Source organism: Empidonax traillii, unplaced genomic scaffold (assembly GCF_003031625.1).
Source record: "Empidonax traillii isolate 1590-97213 ecotype Southwest subspecies unplaced genomic scaffold, ASM303162v1 scaffold552:size469881, whole genome shotgun sequence".
NCBI lineage: Eukaryota > Metazoa > Chordata > Aves > Passeriformes > Tyrannidae > Empidonax > Empidonax traillii.
The window spans coordinates 312,129-331,137 of record NW_020955745.1 but is presented as its reverse complement, the minus strand read 5'-3'; the positions used below and the strand labels follow the sequence as shown (position 1 = coordinate 331,137).

General features: G+C 38.1%; 1 protein-coding gene across 1 annotated transcript in view; it reads left to right on the top strand.

Annotated features, from left to right (window-relative positions):
* The window catches only part of CCSER1 (coiled-coil serine rich protein 1), a 337,000-nt gene that overhangs the window by 80,405 nt on the left and 237,586 nt on the right, over positions 1–19,009 (top strand). The window contains exon 4 of the mRNA XM_027897604.1: positions 16,058–16,178. Coding sequence (XP_027753405.1) covers positions 16,058–16,178 — 121 coding nt within the window. The remainder of the gene's footprint in view (positions 1–16,057; positions 16,179–19,009) is intronic.

Genomic DNA, 19,009 nt, shown 5'->3' with positions numbered 1-19,009 from the left:
ATGCTTTATATTGACTAGCAAATTGGGCAGGATATCAAGAGGTTGTTCTGCCTTTCATTGGCTCTGCAAGCTAAACACTGTTCTGTTGAGATTTCAAAGCAAGAAGCTAGAAGTTTCTGATGCAGGAGTTTCTTGAGTCATGGTTATTTGAAACATTTACTGTGGAGCTATCAAGGAAACCCTCTCTCATTTGACAGTCTTTCTTTTAAAGCAGTTTTTAATTTCCTGCAGTTTTATTCGTACTTGTTTAGAAGACACTGTTTAAGTATCAGTGTGAGTTACCCAGAAATTCCAACAATGTGACAGTGTTTTGCCATCTTTCCAGGACATGTCACTGGGGATATACCTGTGTGACTGAGTGCCCTCCAGATGCTTGTGACCAGATTGCTTTGTAATAGTAATGTCTTGGCCTACAAACTTTTCTTGTGATGTTTCATTGTCCTGTGAGAAAGTATAAAGCCCAAAATAGTTGTTACTTCCCTTGTTTTCAATGTGTAAGCAAGGCAGAACCTTTACCTAATACATTTCTGTTGCTAAATTTCAAACTGAGTTTGGTTAGATTATTTAAAAATGCTTCTTCATTCTCTTTGTATTTATGACAAGCTTCATATTCCATAACCCAGGAAGACAGAACAGAGCTCAGAGAACAGACACTCAACAGTGTCATAATTGACTGTACAGTGTCTGTACATCGGCAGAAGGACCTCATTGCTGCTTACTGCCACAGCAGGCTTTTCATCTTCATGTTACAAGTCTTCAGTAGAGGATTGGGGAAACTCCTTCTGAGAACAGCTACTGGGCACATCAGCTGTGTCTCAGACTTTTTATATGGTTTTATTTTTTAAACACTTTGCATACTCCTTGTCAATACATTTCTTTATTATTCAGAGGCGTAACTGGATGATTTTAACATTAGACCATTTATGCACAAAGAGTACTGAAGTAGAGAATGTATCTTAACTAACAGTTTCTTTTTGGTTTGTTAACTTCTTGTGGTTTGCTAATGTTTCTCTTGCTCTCAATTAGAAGACAAGCTACCTCTTTTATATCCTTCAGGGCTATGCCAGCATCAGACAGAACACAAAGCAACATGTGACCCCCAGAACTGGTTAAACTTCCTGCACCTTAGGCTTTAGCTACTGAGTCAAACACCAAGCTGAGGGCTATTATTTCTGGCTGCTAGAGCCCAAAATCCTGGCTTCCACCATCCTGAAAAGACACCACCAGTTGGCTGCTATTTTTTTTAAAAAAAGGTAGTTTAAATTAGTTATCTAAGAGGGAAAGTTTCATGTATCCCACAGTAAATATGTGTCTTTGAGATCTCCATGGTTGGACTTTTTCTCACAGTCACAGAATCACAGAATATGCTGAGTTGTAAGTAACTCACAAGGATCACAGAGTCCAAACCCCAGCCCTGCAAAGGACCATCCTCAAGAGTCACACTGTGTGCCTGAGACTATCATCCAAATCCTTCTTGAATTCCGGCAGGCTTGGTGCTGTGACCATCCCGACTCTCTCTTAGTTTTAGTCTTTGACTACTTGTTCCATCTTTGAATTTCAAGGCACTGAGACGTGCTGGGCCTTCTGTCATTCTTCACCTTCCTTGGGGGCACAGGGGTCTATGTATATCCCATCTGTAGCTGCAGTGAGCCATACTTTGCTGTGCAACCTTTGCTTCCTACTCCATCAAAAGGAGTCATGGTTGTGTAATGTAATCATTTCTTTCTTTCATGTTTGTGGTCTGACATCATTAATACTGACAGTACAGCTCTGGGAATCATTTGCTAGTTAGGCTGAACAGCCTCTCTGCTGTCTCAGCATTGACAGGTTGCAAAATGTTTAATGTATTATTTCATATTAAAAACACATTTCAGTTACAAATCCGTCAGTAGATCTAAAAAATCAAAATAGATGCTCAGAATTCAGAAGTACTATAAATATCAAATTTTAATGTATTGCTCTTTCCTAGAGTGTTCATCTGAGGGTAGCAGTTCTGTATATAATCATTGCTATCCACATTGCTGGCACAGTTGTACAGAGGCAAACAGGGAAATATAGTCAAATGAAACCTTGGTCAAGTGTGTAGTCCCAGGGGATTGCAGCTAGCTCATGACAGTATTTTTATGCTTTATGTTGTTAGACTAGGCAATACCTCTGAAACCAAAGCCAGGAATAAGGTAGTGATGTACGAAGAAAAAGTAAAAGCATGCAGTGAGAAATCTTTGAGTAGAAAATGCATTGCCTGCTCTTTAGATCTAAATGGATGCTGATGACCTAAGCATGGTAACTTTAGCACATTTTTATGCATGGCATATCACACCTGAGTACAGGAATTACTCTTTCCAATGCAAGAAAGATAGTTTAGATAGCTAATCTTCCAGCTTTTTTTATGCTATTGAGTGTATAAAGCATCTAACTGGTTTAAATTGCCACTGATGGATACAAATTAATCATATAGGACAATTACCAGAGGTGTTTTTGAGGAAGGTGATGTGTTAAGTATGTTTCCTTCACCTTTTGGGTCTGTATATTTTGAATATTTTAGTAGGTTAAATGCAGTACCTAACATTTATATTTAATATTTTATCAGAAGTGAAGTTTTGAGTCATACGCATGATATTTAAAATATTGGGTAACTTCCAAGTAATTCTTGTTTTTAAATTTCAGGGCTTTCAGCAAATGTCAAGTGTTAATCTTAAGCCCGCTCTTAAATTCTAATCAGCTAAGAGCATAATTGTTCACTAGAGAGTGAAGTCAATTACCTTCTTATACACAGTGACTTAAAGAACTATTTGGAAGGAAGTTCCAGAGTTGGTGACCACGTTCTCCAAAATGGAAGGAAATACTCTGCATACCAAAGATCACATTAGGCACCCTCACTTTGAAGAGACAAGGGTAACCTTTGTGCTCTGGCATCTAGAGTGTTTTTGAAGTTAGTGAGACTCCTTCCAGTGAGGCAAAGATTTTAAGTGAGGTTGTGGAAGTGCTGGCTGTTGATCTTTGGATGAGAATGGAGCAGTGCCATTAAGTGCACTACATTTTAGAAACATTGGAGCTTATTTCTTCTGATTCACTACGTAGGTTACAACTTTTCTAGAGTCTGGACATTTCTCTGTGTGTAGTGTTTGTGTGTGCCATCATTTTGGAGCAAGCTATAAAAATATGTAGTAAGGAGAGTACTGTCCCTTGGAAACAAGCGGTGAAGGCTGATGGATGTAAGCTGTTTTTATATAAGACCACATTCCCTGGTATTTAGTTGTAGGTAAAAGATGTCTCCAGAATCACTGTGGATTAGGAAAAAAGTGGTTTATCCTAATTCTCAGGTACCTCTAGAAATCTGGTCTGTTTGCGCTCCTTAACTTTCAACAGGATCTGTTGTACTTGACTGGTGCCTGGGATGCCTCTGGCGTGACATCTGAAGTAAAGATCGAAGATTTCCCAAGGGAAGATGGAACGTGGGGCTGTGAATGTGTTCTCACTATTTAAATAATCATTAGGCCAGATTTTGCTGGATTCACAGATGCACAACCAGTCTTCCATATTCATGAACACTCTTCATCTGCTTTGACGAATGGTGCAATTTGAGAATTAAGCTTTCATCTTTTTGCTTCTGTTTAACCAGTTCACCTTGGGTTCAGAAATTGTGAGGTTGCTGACTCCACAGAAAGCTCCAGGTGAATCTGGACATTTAATTTTTATCTTCAGCCCCTGTTATCCAGTGAAAATCAGTAATGTATGTTTTACTCCTATTTCCTGTGCATCTTCTGCTGATTTAGAACATAATGACTTTTTCTCTGGAACAGGTTTTCAAGTTATCTTCCTGCCAGCTCCTACGGAATTTCCCAGTATCCTCTTCTATATTCATAAAATTTATTGCCTAGATTAACACCTGGTGGAGAGCAGGAGAAAGAGCATGTAGTTCTTTGCTCTTGGAGGAGACAAAGAAAAAAAAAAAAAAAGATTCAATGCAAGTTCCAAATCATGCTTTAAATAAAACATCATACTTGCCCAAAAAACATGTACAGTATTTCCTCAAGTAAAAACAACAGTATTGATAATGGTGCCAATGCTTATCATTTGCAGTTCCTGTATTAATATTGTCAGTGTACACTGTTGCATTCAGTTTAAAAAGTGCAGCAAACCTACCTGACCACTAAATGTCACTCTTTCCTTTTCAGAGCCAACACTAGAGGAAAGGTATTTAAATAAAGGTAGTGGGATAATATGCAAATATATGTTTTCTGAATATCTAATTCCAAAATCGCTGTTTGCCACTGAAAGAAAACTAACTTACTTATTAATTTTTTGCTTTGCATCTGGTATGGCTGGTGTAATCTGAACAGAAGCTGATGAATTTGTAATGGCTTGGTTTTAGCTGCTGCATTGCTTCATAGGTTTGTATCACTGCCTTCTGTGAAGAACTTCACCCGTAACATGAAGAGAAGCAACTTAATTTCTTTGCAAGTTAGGTTTTTATTTGATTCATGTTAGAAATTTGAGTTACTCCTAATTGGTAAGTTTTTTGATGTTTAATGTGATTAGAGCAAATGTAGTGCAGGCGTGGATGGAGACCAGTGAGGTCTGACTATTCTGTTTTTTTCAGATATTTTCACATGGGTGTCAAGCACATGGACAGTTAAGAGACATATGCATGTTTTGCAGAGTTATTACCTATGCAGAAGAAAATATTTTTGGAAGAAATTAAACCCATGTAGTTTTACATGTAATTTTCTGATACATGAATCTTCTTTCACTCCACTGAGTTATGTGGGAGTGCAGTGGAAATGCCAGTATCAGATTTGAAAATTACATAAAGAGAAAAATGGTTTAGATAACTTACTTAAAGAAAACAGCCTCCCAAATACTTCTATACATGCTAATTTTTTTTTTTTGTTGCCATGACTGTATAATTAAAAACACTGGCTGACAGGCCAGTATAACTGAAGCATCCATGTCACACCCTTGAAGTGTGACTTTCAACAACCAACTTTTGTGACTTTCACAGATGGGGGCCTCAGTTCATCAAGTCCAGTCTCCCAAATAGTAAAGTAATTATACTTTGCAGAGTTATGCTTTGCAACCTTAAAATATATACTTGACTAACACACATCTGTCAGAATAGCATTAACCTTAATTTTAAATATGTTCAAAGACACACAGTCACCAATTTTATGTTTAGTGTTTGCAGTCTCGTCCCCCCCAAAAAAAAAAAAAAAATTGCTTTTAACGGTTTGACTTCTGCTTGTTTAAGGAGGTCTGGAATTTTCACCCATACAAGATCACATAGAGCAGAGTGTACCCTTCAATCATCTTTACAAGGCGGGATGGTAACCAAATTAAGCCTGACTTCAGAGTCACCAATTCCGTACTGGTACAGCCAAAGGCTTGTGTTGGACCTTTTTGCAGTGGCAGCACATTGAGTTCCTGGTTTGCCCTGAACCAAAACTGCACTGGTGTAGTGCTAATCTTCGTTTCTAGGGCTAAAATCTTGCGCTGGGCTCCATTTTAACAGTTTTGGTTATAATCATCTGGTTTAATGGCTCTTCAAGATTGCTGAACTTGTCTGATATGCCTGTCATTTTGACCCTGACCTTTTTTGCCAAGTATAATCTATTACTATTTCAATTTATTTTTCTTTAGGGTAAAATATATTGCCCTCAAAACTTGGTTGGATTTCAAGCTCTAGTGATTTTTTCTTGAGAATATTTGAGACTTTTAGAGGAAGTGTGAAAAGGCATCAGCATAATGATCAATTGTTTTATTGCTTTTCAGAAAGGTGCATCTATATTCCCTGACATGTGCTTTATCTGCAGCATAGATATATGGCTAGCAGTCTGAAAATCAATTGGAAAAATTATGCAGTTACTTTGACCATTAATTGGAAGAACTCCTCAGATCACTTACAAACCTGGTGTAGCAGTGACCTCTACTCTTCGAAGTTTTTCATCAGGACTGTAATACTGAACTTTTGGAAGAACCACAGGAGGTACCTGTGCCACATGTCAGAGTAGATGATCCCAAATAGTTTCATTCAGCCTTGAAATCTAATAAATCATGTGCAGTAATCGCAAAGTGTAGCAAAGTCTGCAAGCTGTGTAAATGGGCAGAGTTTTAAAAATGTAGGTACAACAAATCCTATTCTGTTTCCCCATTTTCTTTCTGGCACGAGAGGCTTCATACCATTCTCTTTGCATAACTGCCACTAACCTTTCTTGTCACCTAGCCAACTTGTGAACATCATTTCCATGGTATTGCATAAAAAGCTGTGTGAGCAACCTAGGAAATTCTTGTGTTGGTTGTCTTCTAGCATCCATCTTTTTCTTGCTGTCTCAACATACTAGTGAACAACCTTCCTTTTCTAGTCCTGTGAACATACAAATTTTCTTCGTTCATGTCCTGGTTTAGAGGGTGCCTGATGGTGGATGCCCATAGGAGGAAGTTGTGTATTCTGTCTTATCCCGTTGTTTCACCTGCTGTTCATTAAAGCCTCTCTATTTCCCCCCTTGGTTTAGAGGTCTGTCAGTAGGTGCTGATAGTGCTGCTGGCCTATCCCTTTGCTTGTGGAATACTGAGTGGAAAGGCTGTGGGTGATGCTTTACCTACTTTCCTCATTTCTCTGCTGCTTTGCAGTTACACTGGAGCAGTCAGGTGGAGTAGTAACAGCTGTTTGCTTATGCATGATGGTTTGCAAGATTGTTCAGTGACTGCAGACACGTTTGGGCTGAATTTGCTTTCCTGTTTGAGTGTGGGGGACCAGGCTGCAGCTTAGCCCAGGTCAGGTCTGTAACTACTCCAGACAGTCTGATGAAGACGCTGAAATTGACTTTTCCCACTAAATGTTTATTTTTGTTTTCTGAAGAGGTTGATTTTGTTTAATATATTTTGGTTAGATTTATTAAATAGTTTTAAGAAACTGATTTCATACAATTTTGACACGTTTAACCCTAAGAAAAACAAAACCAAACCTCAATAGTAGTTAAGCACGTAGTGATTTTGAAGCTTCTCAAGGGAGATGGGTAAATATTTGAGTTAGTAACTAATTAGGGTTTCAGAGTTGGGGCATTTTAATCACTAAACAAAAACAATGACCGCAAAATTCCCTGGGGGTGGGGTGTGTGTGTGTCTTGATTAGTTGGGTGTTTTTTGTTTTGTTTTTGAAGGAAACCATGCCCACCTTAAAGAGACAAAAAGGAGTAAAATGTATTGGTTACTCTGTGTAATAAATATGGAAAATGTGTTCCCTGAGAAAAGAGAGGGAGGTCTTTTTTGTTGTGGCTTCCCTAATCGCTTCAGTGTCGTGTGTAAATTTCTCAAGAACAGTATGTGAGTGACTTCTGTGAAGGAAGGAATGAGTCTGAAATAGCTACGACCAAAGTGCTGCTGTAGGGACTGCTCAGTGATTTGCTTGTCACTAGAGTTGACAAAGGCTGTCATTCTGTGACTGGAAAGATGAACAGCTCTACTGGCAGCTGTACCTGATGCTCCTGCCAGTGACTGCCAGTACGGCTGTAATAGAAATCCAAATAGCCTCGTCATCTCGCAAACCTAAAATGCCTCATGCAATTTTTATGGTGAACTTTTGTTGTTGGAGTCTGCAAGGAGAGGTGGCATCGTGGTTTTATTTAAAAACTTATCTTGGGAAACTGTGCTTTTGGAGGTTATCTGTGTATTAATTGTTTAAATAAATTTCTTGTGACTACAACCATTCAGTACAAAGCACAATAAATTAATCTTGCTTGCCTGTCAGTCTTGATTTCAGCTAGACCAAGATTAATAGTTGAAGCCAAGAGACAATGCTCCTGAAAACACTTGCTGTTGAGTTTTGACAGGTTTACTTGCGGTGAGTGACAGTCAAGGATATTGTTGTTAGAGTAGTCATTCCTTCAGGGGCTTGTATTATGCCTACAAAAATGCCCTGCAGGCCTTTTTATATTCCTCATTTTAAGATGCCAGTGTCACAGTCATTCCTGTTTCTCTCCTTTTCTTTAAGGCATCATGTAGCTTAAATAGAAACCCAAATGTGATCAAACCCTAAAATTATTATTCTTCTCTTGGCTGAAAAAGGAACTTGTAGGCAGCCAACTCTTGTGGCAGGTGGCATCCCTCTTGGGTTTTCCTCCATGTTTTGTAGGAAGAGAGACAAAGATTTCCCAGTTTCTGATACCTTATGGTTATTACTGGGGCACAGCTTTATGGTTCCGTCTGAAACTGCCACTTTCAGTAATACCTTCTCCATTCTTAATGGAAAAGTGGAGTTTTGGACTGTTCTGTTTTCTTCTGTCATCCAGGACCCGTGGTGTTTTTGTTTTTTATTACCCACTGAGAACTCCCGTGTCTTGTGTGCCTCCCAGTGAGGCAGCCTGGCACTTTGTAGCTCCATTGGTTAGTCAGGAGGACCAAGGGGTCTGAGGGCTCAGGCTTGTGTATAGGCCAAGAACAGGAGTATACTACCTGCAGAGCTGGTCTGGGCCAGCCTCCTTTACCCCATGAACCTGCCTGCAACTGCTTCCTATGGTAAATTAATGTAACCAGTTATCTTCAAAGCCTCTTTGTAAATAAACCGATGCACTTATTTGGACCATGTGGTGATTACTACCATGCATCGAGACCAATTGACTGAGCCTCCACATCTTATTTTAATGGATATTCATACTGTTCAGTTATGAGCCTTCCTGCAATGTGGCAGAGTTAGGAGTGATTGGTGAGGCTCAGATCATTAGTCTTTCATTATAATCTTTCTGTCATTTGTGTACATGGTTTTTATTCATGCTCACATCACAAAACAAGTCACAGACTATAGTGCTAAAAATACAAGCCTGTGACTTCATCCTGACTGATAGTTTTGCCAAAAGCTAGTTAAAGTTGTTATTTTAAAAGTCCTAATGTTAACACTAAACCAATGCTTTTTGACATGGAGAAGCAATACCTACCTAATGGATACAAAAGAATATGCTTTTATTTTTAAAGGTTGACTTTTCAATTCTTCTGTAGGCTGCTTGGAACAGTATTTGCTGTAAGTAGTTCACTGTGAATAAGAAAGTATTTGAGAAGCAGCCTCGAGCACAAAGAGATATACTTAGAATGTTTTAGGTGTACAGTAGTTACAACTGAAAAAGTAACCTACTTAATTTTCCGTAAATGCAGTTACACTTCCTCCTGGAATTGCTACAGTGATCCATCATTGCAGGAACTGCAGCAAGGAGAGGTTGTTCTTGGAGAGGTCAGGCCAGAGCTATGGAACAGGTTTTATATAGGAACAAATGCAGATTCTGCAGCCTGCAAAAGAAATAACTGGCAAAGTATCCAAATGAAACCTGTAAAATCCTGAGTGGAAGGTGAAGGAGGAATTGTCTTTTCCAAGACTAAAACTGAGGTAGTCAGAGAAAACTACCTGGTGGCAAGTTTAAGGTGGACTAATAGGAATATCTCCTCCCATAATCTATAGTTCAGCTTTGGAAGTGTACAGGACGGTGTGGATGCTACGAGTTTGTGCAAGAATGTAAGTAACTGAACAAATTGATAAAATCCATGAGGCATTAGTAAATACAGACACAACCACTCTATGAAAGCAAGTCTACAAGTCATGACTAGCTGGGAAAGGCTGCTTGAGAAAACTGAACACTTGTTAAGGTGCTATCCTGAGTAATTTCTCTACCTCAGGAGAGACCAAGCTACAGTCCTTCTGTCAATACATTGTACTTAAAAGAAAATATGCAAGAAGTGGGCCACCCTCATTACCTGGGTGTTTGTTTTAGGAATAAGTGTATTTCCATCACTACATCTGTAGGGTCCTTATGTGATCAGAGAGTACCTTTTCATTCAGTGTCAGCACTGACATCAGCATTTCATTAATCATGAGCATTGAGAGATTACAGTTAAATTTCTTACACGAGGAGTGCAAGTCACTAGCCCCAAATTTCACATGTGGCTCTTACCACATGATCACAGTGGCTTCTGACAACAAAAGCAAGGGTGCAGATAATCACTGCAGAACTGCTGGTGTGTGAGAAGAATTCCCTGGCTCCTCTTAACACTGCATTGTGTACCCTTCGTGTTTGCGTGCCACTGTAGATAGCACAAAGCAGATATGTGTGTGCAGCCTTTGTGAATACTATAAAAGAGCCATGAAACATAAGAACCTGATAGAAAGTAATTCATTTGCCCATAATGGGTCTGTAATTGTTGCTATTACAAAATTTCTGATTGTGACTATGTTGTGTTTAAGAATTGGGCCTGTGGTTTTATTGCAGAATTATTACAGCAAACCCTTTGGGAGCTGTGAGCATATACTCTCGTTCTCTTAAGTATTTATTTGGCCGATATTGTGAAATGTAGTTGTTTCTAAGGGACAAGAGACCCTAGAATAACTGTTGAACTAATAATAAAATAGAGATCCATTTAGTTTCCTTTTTTTTCTCCAAAGACCATCATCAAATCTAAAATCAAGCAGCAGGAAAATTAGGCTTTTTTATTATTATTTTTTAATATTAGATTTTTTTTTTAAGCAGACAGGCAAAAATGGCTTTCACACCAAGTACCTTGACCTTTTGTTGTTTTCAAGAGACTGAAAATCTCCTTGGGCTTTCAGGTTTAATAACAAAGTAGTGAAAGACTTTATTGTGTTTCTGAGGCTATGGAACCGAAATCATACACTTGGTTTTGCTGAAGTGTTTCATGTAGGTTATGTTTGGGGTTGATGAGGAGACAAGTTGGAATACTAGTTCTTTTCTGAGCCCACTGAGTGGCCTGACTAGGGGAGGTACCTGTGCAGTCAGGAAGGAATTATCATGATGATTATTCAGTTTTCCTGGACATACCACAGTTATTAGACTGGATTTCAACATTCTTATATTCTATTTCTAGAGTCATCAGCTTTCCTATGAAAATAGGTGGAGTTATATGTTTGAAATATTCCTTTTTCTTTCCTCAGCTCTTCACTTGTCCTAATGTACTGAAGGAATTGACAGCAGATCCACTATTCCTTTTTGGTTGGTTGGTGTTTGTCATTTGTTTGGTTTGGTTTTGAGGTTTTTTCTTGAGCAAAATTTCTGTTTCACATGTAACAATTCTTTGTCATGAGTTTCCCTTATCTGAAGAATCTGCGTGTGGGTTACATATTTTGCAGCTTTTCCTTGTCCTTTGCTCAGACCACCTCAGTGTGGCTCATTTCCTGAGCCTCTTCATGGCAGAGACACATGTTGGAAATGTGCTAAGATGTAGATGCCTGCACTGAGAATTGGTGTTCCAGAGTTCTCAAAACATCCCTTCAGGCCTTTGGTAGTAAAAAAATATGTGAGATTGGATATTGGGATCCAGTCATTGCTCCCCCACCCTTCAATCCCCTCTCTCCTACAGTGGCAACCAACAGATATTTCAGAGTAAAGTATTTAGCACCTTCCATGCTCCTGACTGGTTGCATAGGTTTTTACCAAAGCAGAAGATTTTTTGGTAAAAACAGTGGCTGTTTCCAGACTTGATCTGTGTCTTGAATGATGAGAGCTGATTATTTTAAACTTCATAGTCATAAATGTAAATGTTTGAATTGCCAGGATAAGGGATGAGGCTTTTTAAATCCAGAAATACCTCAGTGGTTTTGTCTCCCTGTGTCATAATTCCCTTATGCTTCATTGCACACTGCAGATGAACATTTCCCTTCTGTTTTCTCTAAGCAGGTAGTACTTGCTGCTAATTTCTTCTAACCATCACTTGCATCTTGTGTCAAGGGAGACTGTTTTTTTTGATAGCAAGCAGTGATAACCAGATTTTTTTTCTCCCCAATTACAGAAGAAAAAAAAAAAGGGGGGGGGGGGAAGTGCGTACAATTAAGTGTTTGAAATACATGATGTAAATGACACCCCTAGAACTTGAAAATCTTTTTATTCTCTGGAGGGATACATTCTATTCAGTTGCTGTTGAAGGTTTCCTACTGTCCTACTATTTAGGGAATTAAAATTTTTTCTCTGGCTGGTTTGAAGTAGAAGAAAACTGTCTAATTAGTCATTCTCATTGTTCTTGAGAGAAACAGCAGAGGGAAAAAAAAGGCAGCTAATGTTTTTCTTTTCCAGATGTAGAGATCTGTTTTGATAGTGAATGATGTTCTGGGACTGCTTAAACCAGCTAGGGTAAATCCACGCCAGCACTCCTAGTGATAAATATATGGGGGACTTTTAAAACACTTGGCCATGGAAGAAAACAAGCTGTATGCTTCATTAAATTGAAGAATCTGGGGAGAAATTGTGCAACTTCAAAAGTGGTATGGATCTTTTTTAATAGCATTCTATGAAGTTAGATTGTTTTCCCTTTCTGTAGAGTTGTCCTTTACATGACTTGTAATTGGTAGGTAGTGTCTTTTATTTCACTAAGAAAAATGTTTCTTTAATGATAACATAAGTAAAGATGTTCCTCCAGTTTTGTTATTTCACTACAATTATTAGCTTGTTCATGTAATGGTTGAATTGTGAATAAAGGACTGAAAAATACAATATCACTTGCGTACAAATTACTTTTTTTTTTTTTAAAGTTATTCGGTGTATAACACCTCAGTAAACATTAGTTTCTTAAAGAAACTGCTGCAGGTGGTGTAAAATCAGCTGATTGTTTCCCTTGTTGTTGATACCTTGTATAGTTTTTTCCAACATTCTGGAGGTATGCAACACCGAGTGTGATAATGAACCTCTACCTACAACATGTACTTCATGTTTGTGTACCATTGTAAAAATGTAGCAGATTATATATATATGAGCAAATAAATATATATATATGTATATGTGAGCAAATTTTCTTCATTGGTTTCTTTGTTGTGTGCCATGGCTTTAGTAAGGTTTTCAACGCTGTCTCTCATAAGATCTTCATAGACAAGCTGTTGGTGGTTGAGCTGGGTGAGCAGAGAATTGAGGTGGATTTAAAACTGAATGGCTGGTCCCAGAGGGTAGAGAGCACGGAGTTAGCTTGCACACTCACATCAGGAGTAATGACATAGGCTGGGCCAGCTGATTATCTTGGTGGCTTTGCCAGACACCAACTCAGATGATTGAAAATTCTGCTTTTCTTTATTTTCCTTACTAATTCATGTGGGAAGGATAAATTTTTAAAGTTCTCGGTGGATGTTGAAAAGCCAGTTGGACATGTGAGAGGATTTATGGTTAAAAGAGGTAATGCCTTAGTGTAATTGTTATTGTGAGGTTTGTGATATTTTGAGGATCAAAGAGATTTTGATTCATGAAGAGTGCAATATGTAGACATCACAAATTATCTTTTCTGGGGTAATATAAGCCACTTGTAGATAAAAAATCAAGGTGTAAAAATGAAAGCTATGTTTAAGAGTTGAGTTTGAAGTATAAAATGCGGACAATCTTAAGTAGAACAATACTCATCTCTGTCAATATTAAAGTTGAGAGTCCACATTCAAACACATTCTCATAATTTTAATGCAAGTTTTGAACAGATAATAAGAGCACCACTCTGGTAGGTGAAAATTACTTGCTGCTGTGCCATCGCTATTTCGTGACATTTTTGTTAATTATACTGTCCCATAATGACTTGAGACTGTGTGCACAGAGACTTGAGATAAAAAGGAGGAATTGTAGTGGTTTTCAAAAGTGAGACCAAAGAGTGCTGCCTAGATGGGAAGATAATAAATTCCATTAGCTTCAGTCACTGGATGACCACTGGGTTTGTCTTCAGCTGCAAATTAGGGGATTATACAATTGCTGTATAGCATTAATTATTAAACAAAAGCAATTTCAGTCTTATTCATTTGTGAAATTTCTGTAAAGACTAGCTGTGTCATCTTTGTTACTTGTGATTCCCTATCTTGTCTGTCTTTGTAACTGCTCTGATGGACAGTGGCTGATCTAGGGCAAACCCTACACTTTGATGCTTGTCACGAAACCTTTTACAAGCTCTAAAGTAATAATTTGATATTCAAGCAGTATCACAGGTCTTCTAAAGAAAAATATGTATTTGCTTCATCCTTTATGCTCCCTTTTTTATCAGTGTTTCTGGTTAAAATTCAGGTACTGAATGTCAGTATCACCCTCTGACAAGCCTGTCTTTTTGCAATTCTTTGTAAATAAAAGAGACAAATAGACATAAGTGTTCTTATTTGCACATATTCAGTCCCTGGTTGTAATGAGAAGATAGTGTTTTGTACATTGCTTGGTGTCTACCAAATAGCACCTTGCTAATAGATGGTCTGCTGGTTGCACATAACATAGTAGGATGAAAATCACCTAAAATTCCATTTTTTTTTCTTAAGATGTTTCTCAAGTTCATCGTATTTTGCATTAGTTCTATCTTAATTTGTTATGCCTGTATATCCTAATTGCATACCTGTAGGTGATATAGCAAGTTCTCCTTGTGTATGACCATGTTTTGGAGAAATGTGTCTGGGATAGTGTCAAAGTTTTGAGTTGTGCTAGTTCCAAATCAAAAATGGAGTTGAGGTTTCAATACCGGTCATCTTATGTGTCTTAGTCACTTAGCACAGTGTGCACATTAATATTTAAAAATACAAGCATAAACAAAAGTTGGAGAACATCAGATGAACTAAATGTAATTACATGCCCTCCCAGGAAGGTTTTCTTCCTGACAGAAGCTGCCTGTGTTCCTTCTGACCTTGCGCTGCTTGCTGAATGGCTCAGAATTGCTCAGAAAGCAAAAAAACCTGTGCACTTTTTTGACCTTTGTAGAAATATCCAGCCCCAGTCTGACCTGTTCCTTAAAATCTACTCTTTATCTGCCTTGAAGCACTATTTAGTATTTCGGTGTGTTCGTTGGGCACAGAGCGTGTCTTGTTGATGTGTGCTGAGTTCATGGTGAAGGTAATTGAGCTTGACCCAGTCAGGGCAATATGGATGAAGTTTTAATCCAGTTTTGCTTCTTTTGTAAGGGGACCATAGGCTGTGCAAATGGTATGCTGTCTGTGGGCAGTAAGGAGGCACATAATTGTGGAGAGTGAAAGGTAGGAAAGACTTCAGAACTAGGTTTTCCACTGGTAAATAAATGCCATAGCTCAATTTTTCCACCTCTACCTATCTTGCATAAAATTTATGTAGTTGCAAAATACATTCTTTCTGGTGAATTGCTAAGAATTTGTTGCTGTCATTCTTGTTTTACAGGCTGTGCTGTTGGATGTGAATGTTCCTGTGCGCCCTCAGTAAAATAGTTCTGTATGTTATAAAATACCGGGCGACTTTCTGTTTAAAGATAGGTCACCACATTTCTTCTCATTTGTATATGATACCTTGCAGTATCAAGGTATACCAAGGTATACCTTGGCTGTAAAGGAAACCTATAGCTTTGAAATCAGTAGGAGTGGTAACTGCTAAAAGCTATATTATGATAACACTTGCAGTTTACTGTTTGAAACATGTATAACCTGTGACGAATATAATTGTCTGTTCGTATGTCATGAACTTCGGGTATTAATTGAGCCAGGTGCTCAGCTGAAATACATGATCATTCTTCGAACTCTAAACATCATCTAAGTCATAGCATCAGCACAGCAACATGGAGATTATTTTTATTAAAAGAAAGCATCAGATAGCACTTCTAGATCACTTGGATTTGACCTTTTTGGAGTAAAGTGAGCCATAACAGAGACAAAAAATAAATCACTCACCAGATTTTCTCAAATCTATTTTTTTACAAAGTCTGAAATTTTTGAATGTAGGAGGTTTGTCTGGAAACCATCCATTATTTCCACTCCCTTTTTCAGGCTGTGATGAAAAAGGACAAAGAAGTGCATCATATTCTGATGTCATTTATGAAATATAAGTCCTTTTAGGGCTCAGGCACACCAATGAGTAGACTGACATCTGATCTTGTACTAGATAAAACTTAGTGCATGATCAGTCAATGTCAAAAAAAAATTGTCAAGCAAGTACATCCAGGGAATGTGGAAAACAGTGGTGTTTTCATTGCAGGTGACTGCGGTGAAGTCTGATTAATCATTTGCATTTGTATTTATCACAGTATGAATTAATTTATTTTTTCCCCCCTTTAAAGTGCAAACTGAGTTCACTCTTTAACACTGAGATTTTTTTTAACTTTGCAGTTTGCCGGGAAGACTCGTACCAGTCAATAGTCTCATGTGCTGCTGTAGTACTTACGCCTGTAGAGCCAACGGTGGATACAAGGAAAAAAGAACAGATGATAATGCCAGATGTGTCCAAACAGTGAGTTATTCAAATAATGTGATCTTTTACAAGTGGAGTTTAAATACCAGGCCAGATTCCTTGTCATGGATGTGCGTATGCACCTCCCTTCTCTTTCATCAGGGGTTACATAGGTGCTTCCAAAAGTAGAAACTGGCCTGAGGCTAGGCTGCTACTTTTGTTCATTAGCCTATATTTTTTCCCTAGGCTTTTGGTAATGACATATATAGAGGGAATAGGCATTTATACTCTGAGAAATTGACTTTTGAAGAGGCTTAATAAGATAATTCTTTTTGTTTAAATAGTCCTTTCATTCTTGCAGATTTTTATAAAGAACATAATTCTTAGATGCTCAGCTCATCTGAGACATTTCAGTATTTTTAAGTGACTACCTTTGTGATATGAGATATGATTGCATCTTCAAAAAAGTGGTAATGGGCTTCCAAAGAAAATCTATTTAATTAATTAGACTGTATTTTGATATCTTGGATTAGATGAGAATTATAACGACAATGTGCACAGTAACACTTGCCTTGCAATACCAGGCAGGATCGTTGTTTCTTAATGATGGAGTCATTGGAAAATAAAAATATTTTTCTTCTCATGAAAAGAAAGCAAACACAATGGTAAGACCTTATGACAACACGAATTTGGAGTCTGTGCATTTTAAAGTGTGGAAGGTAATTAAAAACATGACAATGGATAGTATGACATTTATGTTTAGTTTTCTGCTTCTCTTGGTGTATACAAATTTAGCTTTGAACTTGTCCGTGAAGTCCTGGCTTGCATGCCTATTACTGTATGAAAATAAAACTATCCTCTCATGCTTTGCCCCCCTACCTCCCCCTGCCCCTCAAAACAGCACTGGAGGATTAGATAAGTTGAGATGTGATCTTGCTACAGATCTATGACTTAAGTCTGTATTTGACTGTGGCATCTTTTTCAATCTGGTGATAAACCCATTTCATCTACTCTGCTTGTACTTAAAATTTAACGCAGTATGTTACCTATCATCTAGGTATTATTGCAATGACCTAATGTTTGAAATAGTGTTAGCATCTAATTGTTTTAGTGTTTCCGTCATGTGGGTCTCTGAATACCAAGGAATTGGAAAGTCAATGAGCTGTGAAATACAGTGCTTTTGTGGTTAGTTCAAGCAGCATAGAACATTTTTGCCCTCTCTTCACATCAGGCAAACCGGCAGTGTTGTTTGACTGGGTTTTTGTCTACTATCATAAGGTTCAGTGCTTCATAATCCCTTATGAATCCACCTCCTAGACTTTTTTTTTCCTCCTCCTTATTGGTAGTAGCAAGTACATTAATCTGCTTAATCAGAAGCAAGCTTGTGCTTAAACATATTAAATGTATTTGAACTTTTCCATATGAAACTGCATCAGTGTATTAGTATCTTTAATGTTTCTGACAAGTATATTGGAATGTAAACAACTATCTTGCTGGAAAAAATTTGCAACTGGCGTTCGGTAAATATTGTAGAAACTTTCAACGTAATTGTAGGGAGGTGAACAAGAAAATCTCAAGCACTATGAAACATCAGCATACTGTTCACATCTCTCATTTCATCCAGTGATTTCTACATGAAGATAGTTTTCTCCAATCCAGCAAAAGAGGTCCCAGTTCCTGTGTCTAAATAACCCAATGCCATCTGTCCCCATCATGTGCAAACATGCCGTTGGCACGTGCTGAACTCCATTGACTTGAATGCAAAGTCCATGTATGACCTGATCTTCTCGTGTGGATTACAGTTTTTGATAGTCATAGTTGGAAAAAACACTAATGCTTTGATTTTTTATGCTTATCTTTGTGCACCTGTATGGTTTTGACTTGCACGTCCAAAAACTGTGCACATGACAGAGGGCTGAGCAGTGGCCACCACTGAGGTCTTGAAGTTATTGCCTTCAGGCCCTACAGGGACAGAGTATGTTTAGAATAACTAACACTTTCTGAAACTCCATAAGAAAGTATGTAATCCAAGCTAGATAAAATGCATGTTAATAAAATGTTAAACAGATAGAAATAACTAAAAATAATTTTATTGTAAGCCACAGTAAAATTATATCCAAGACCTTCAGGACACAAGAAGCTGTAAAGCCTGGGAAGAGAAACAAACAAAGCCTTTAATGAGACTTGTGTAATATTTGATTAATGGTGTTATTTTGTTTTAAAAAGAAACTGTTTAGTAGTTTTAAATAATGTATTGTATTTGCTTAATGTATTTTTTTTGTAAGCAGTAAATGGTGCCAGAAGTGGTAGCAGCAAAGCTTAACGATTCTTTGAAGTGTCAATGATTAGATGTTACAGCATTGCAGGAATAAAAGGCTAATTTTTTTTTCCCCTGTATTTTTTCTTGGAAGCTCAAACCATTTCATCAGGGAGCAATTTCTTAGTGATATGTAGGTAATTGCTAACTCTTGTGTGCTTTTGCACTGGGCAAAATCCATACCTCAGTTATTCAGCAGGAATGCACTTGGCAAGAGGAAAAGCGCCCCTTGATAGCTTTTCTCCTTCCACACCACAACAGACTGAGGCAGAGAAATCCATGGTCAGTGTCATCATGGCTAGGCTTCGCGAACAAAGATTTGAGAAGGGCTCTACCCACGCTTGTTACAAGCACCCTGATGGCTAAAAAGGCCAATGCGAGATAGACAAGTCCAGTTGCAGAACGTACAGCAGAAAGACTCCCCAGGTGATATCGACAAGACACGATTCTTTCTGCATTGTCTTTTCTCCTCAAGAGTGATCCTGCGTGTGTTCTCAAAAGCAGCAGCAGCGTTACAGATGGCGTGTCTCCAGGCCTTCCGATTGGAGGCCAGGGCAGACCAATGGTGGTGATC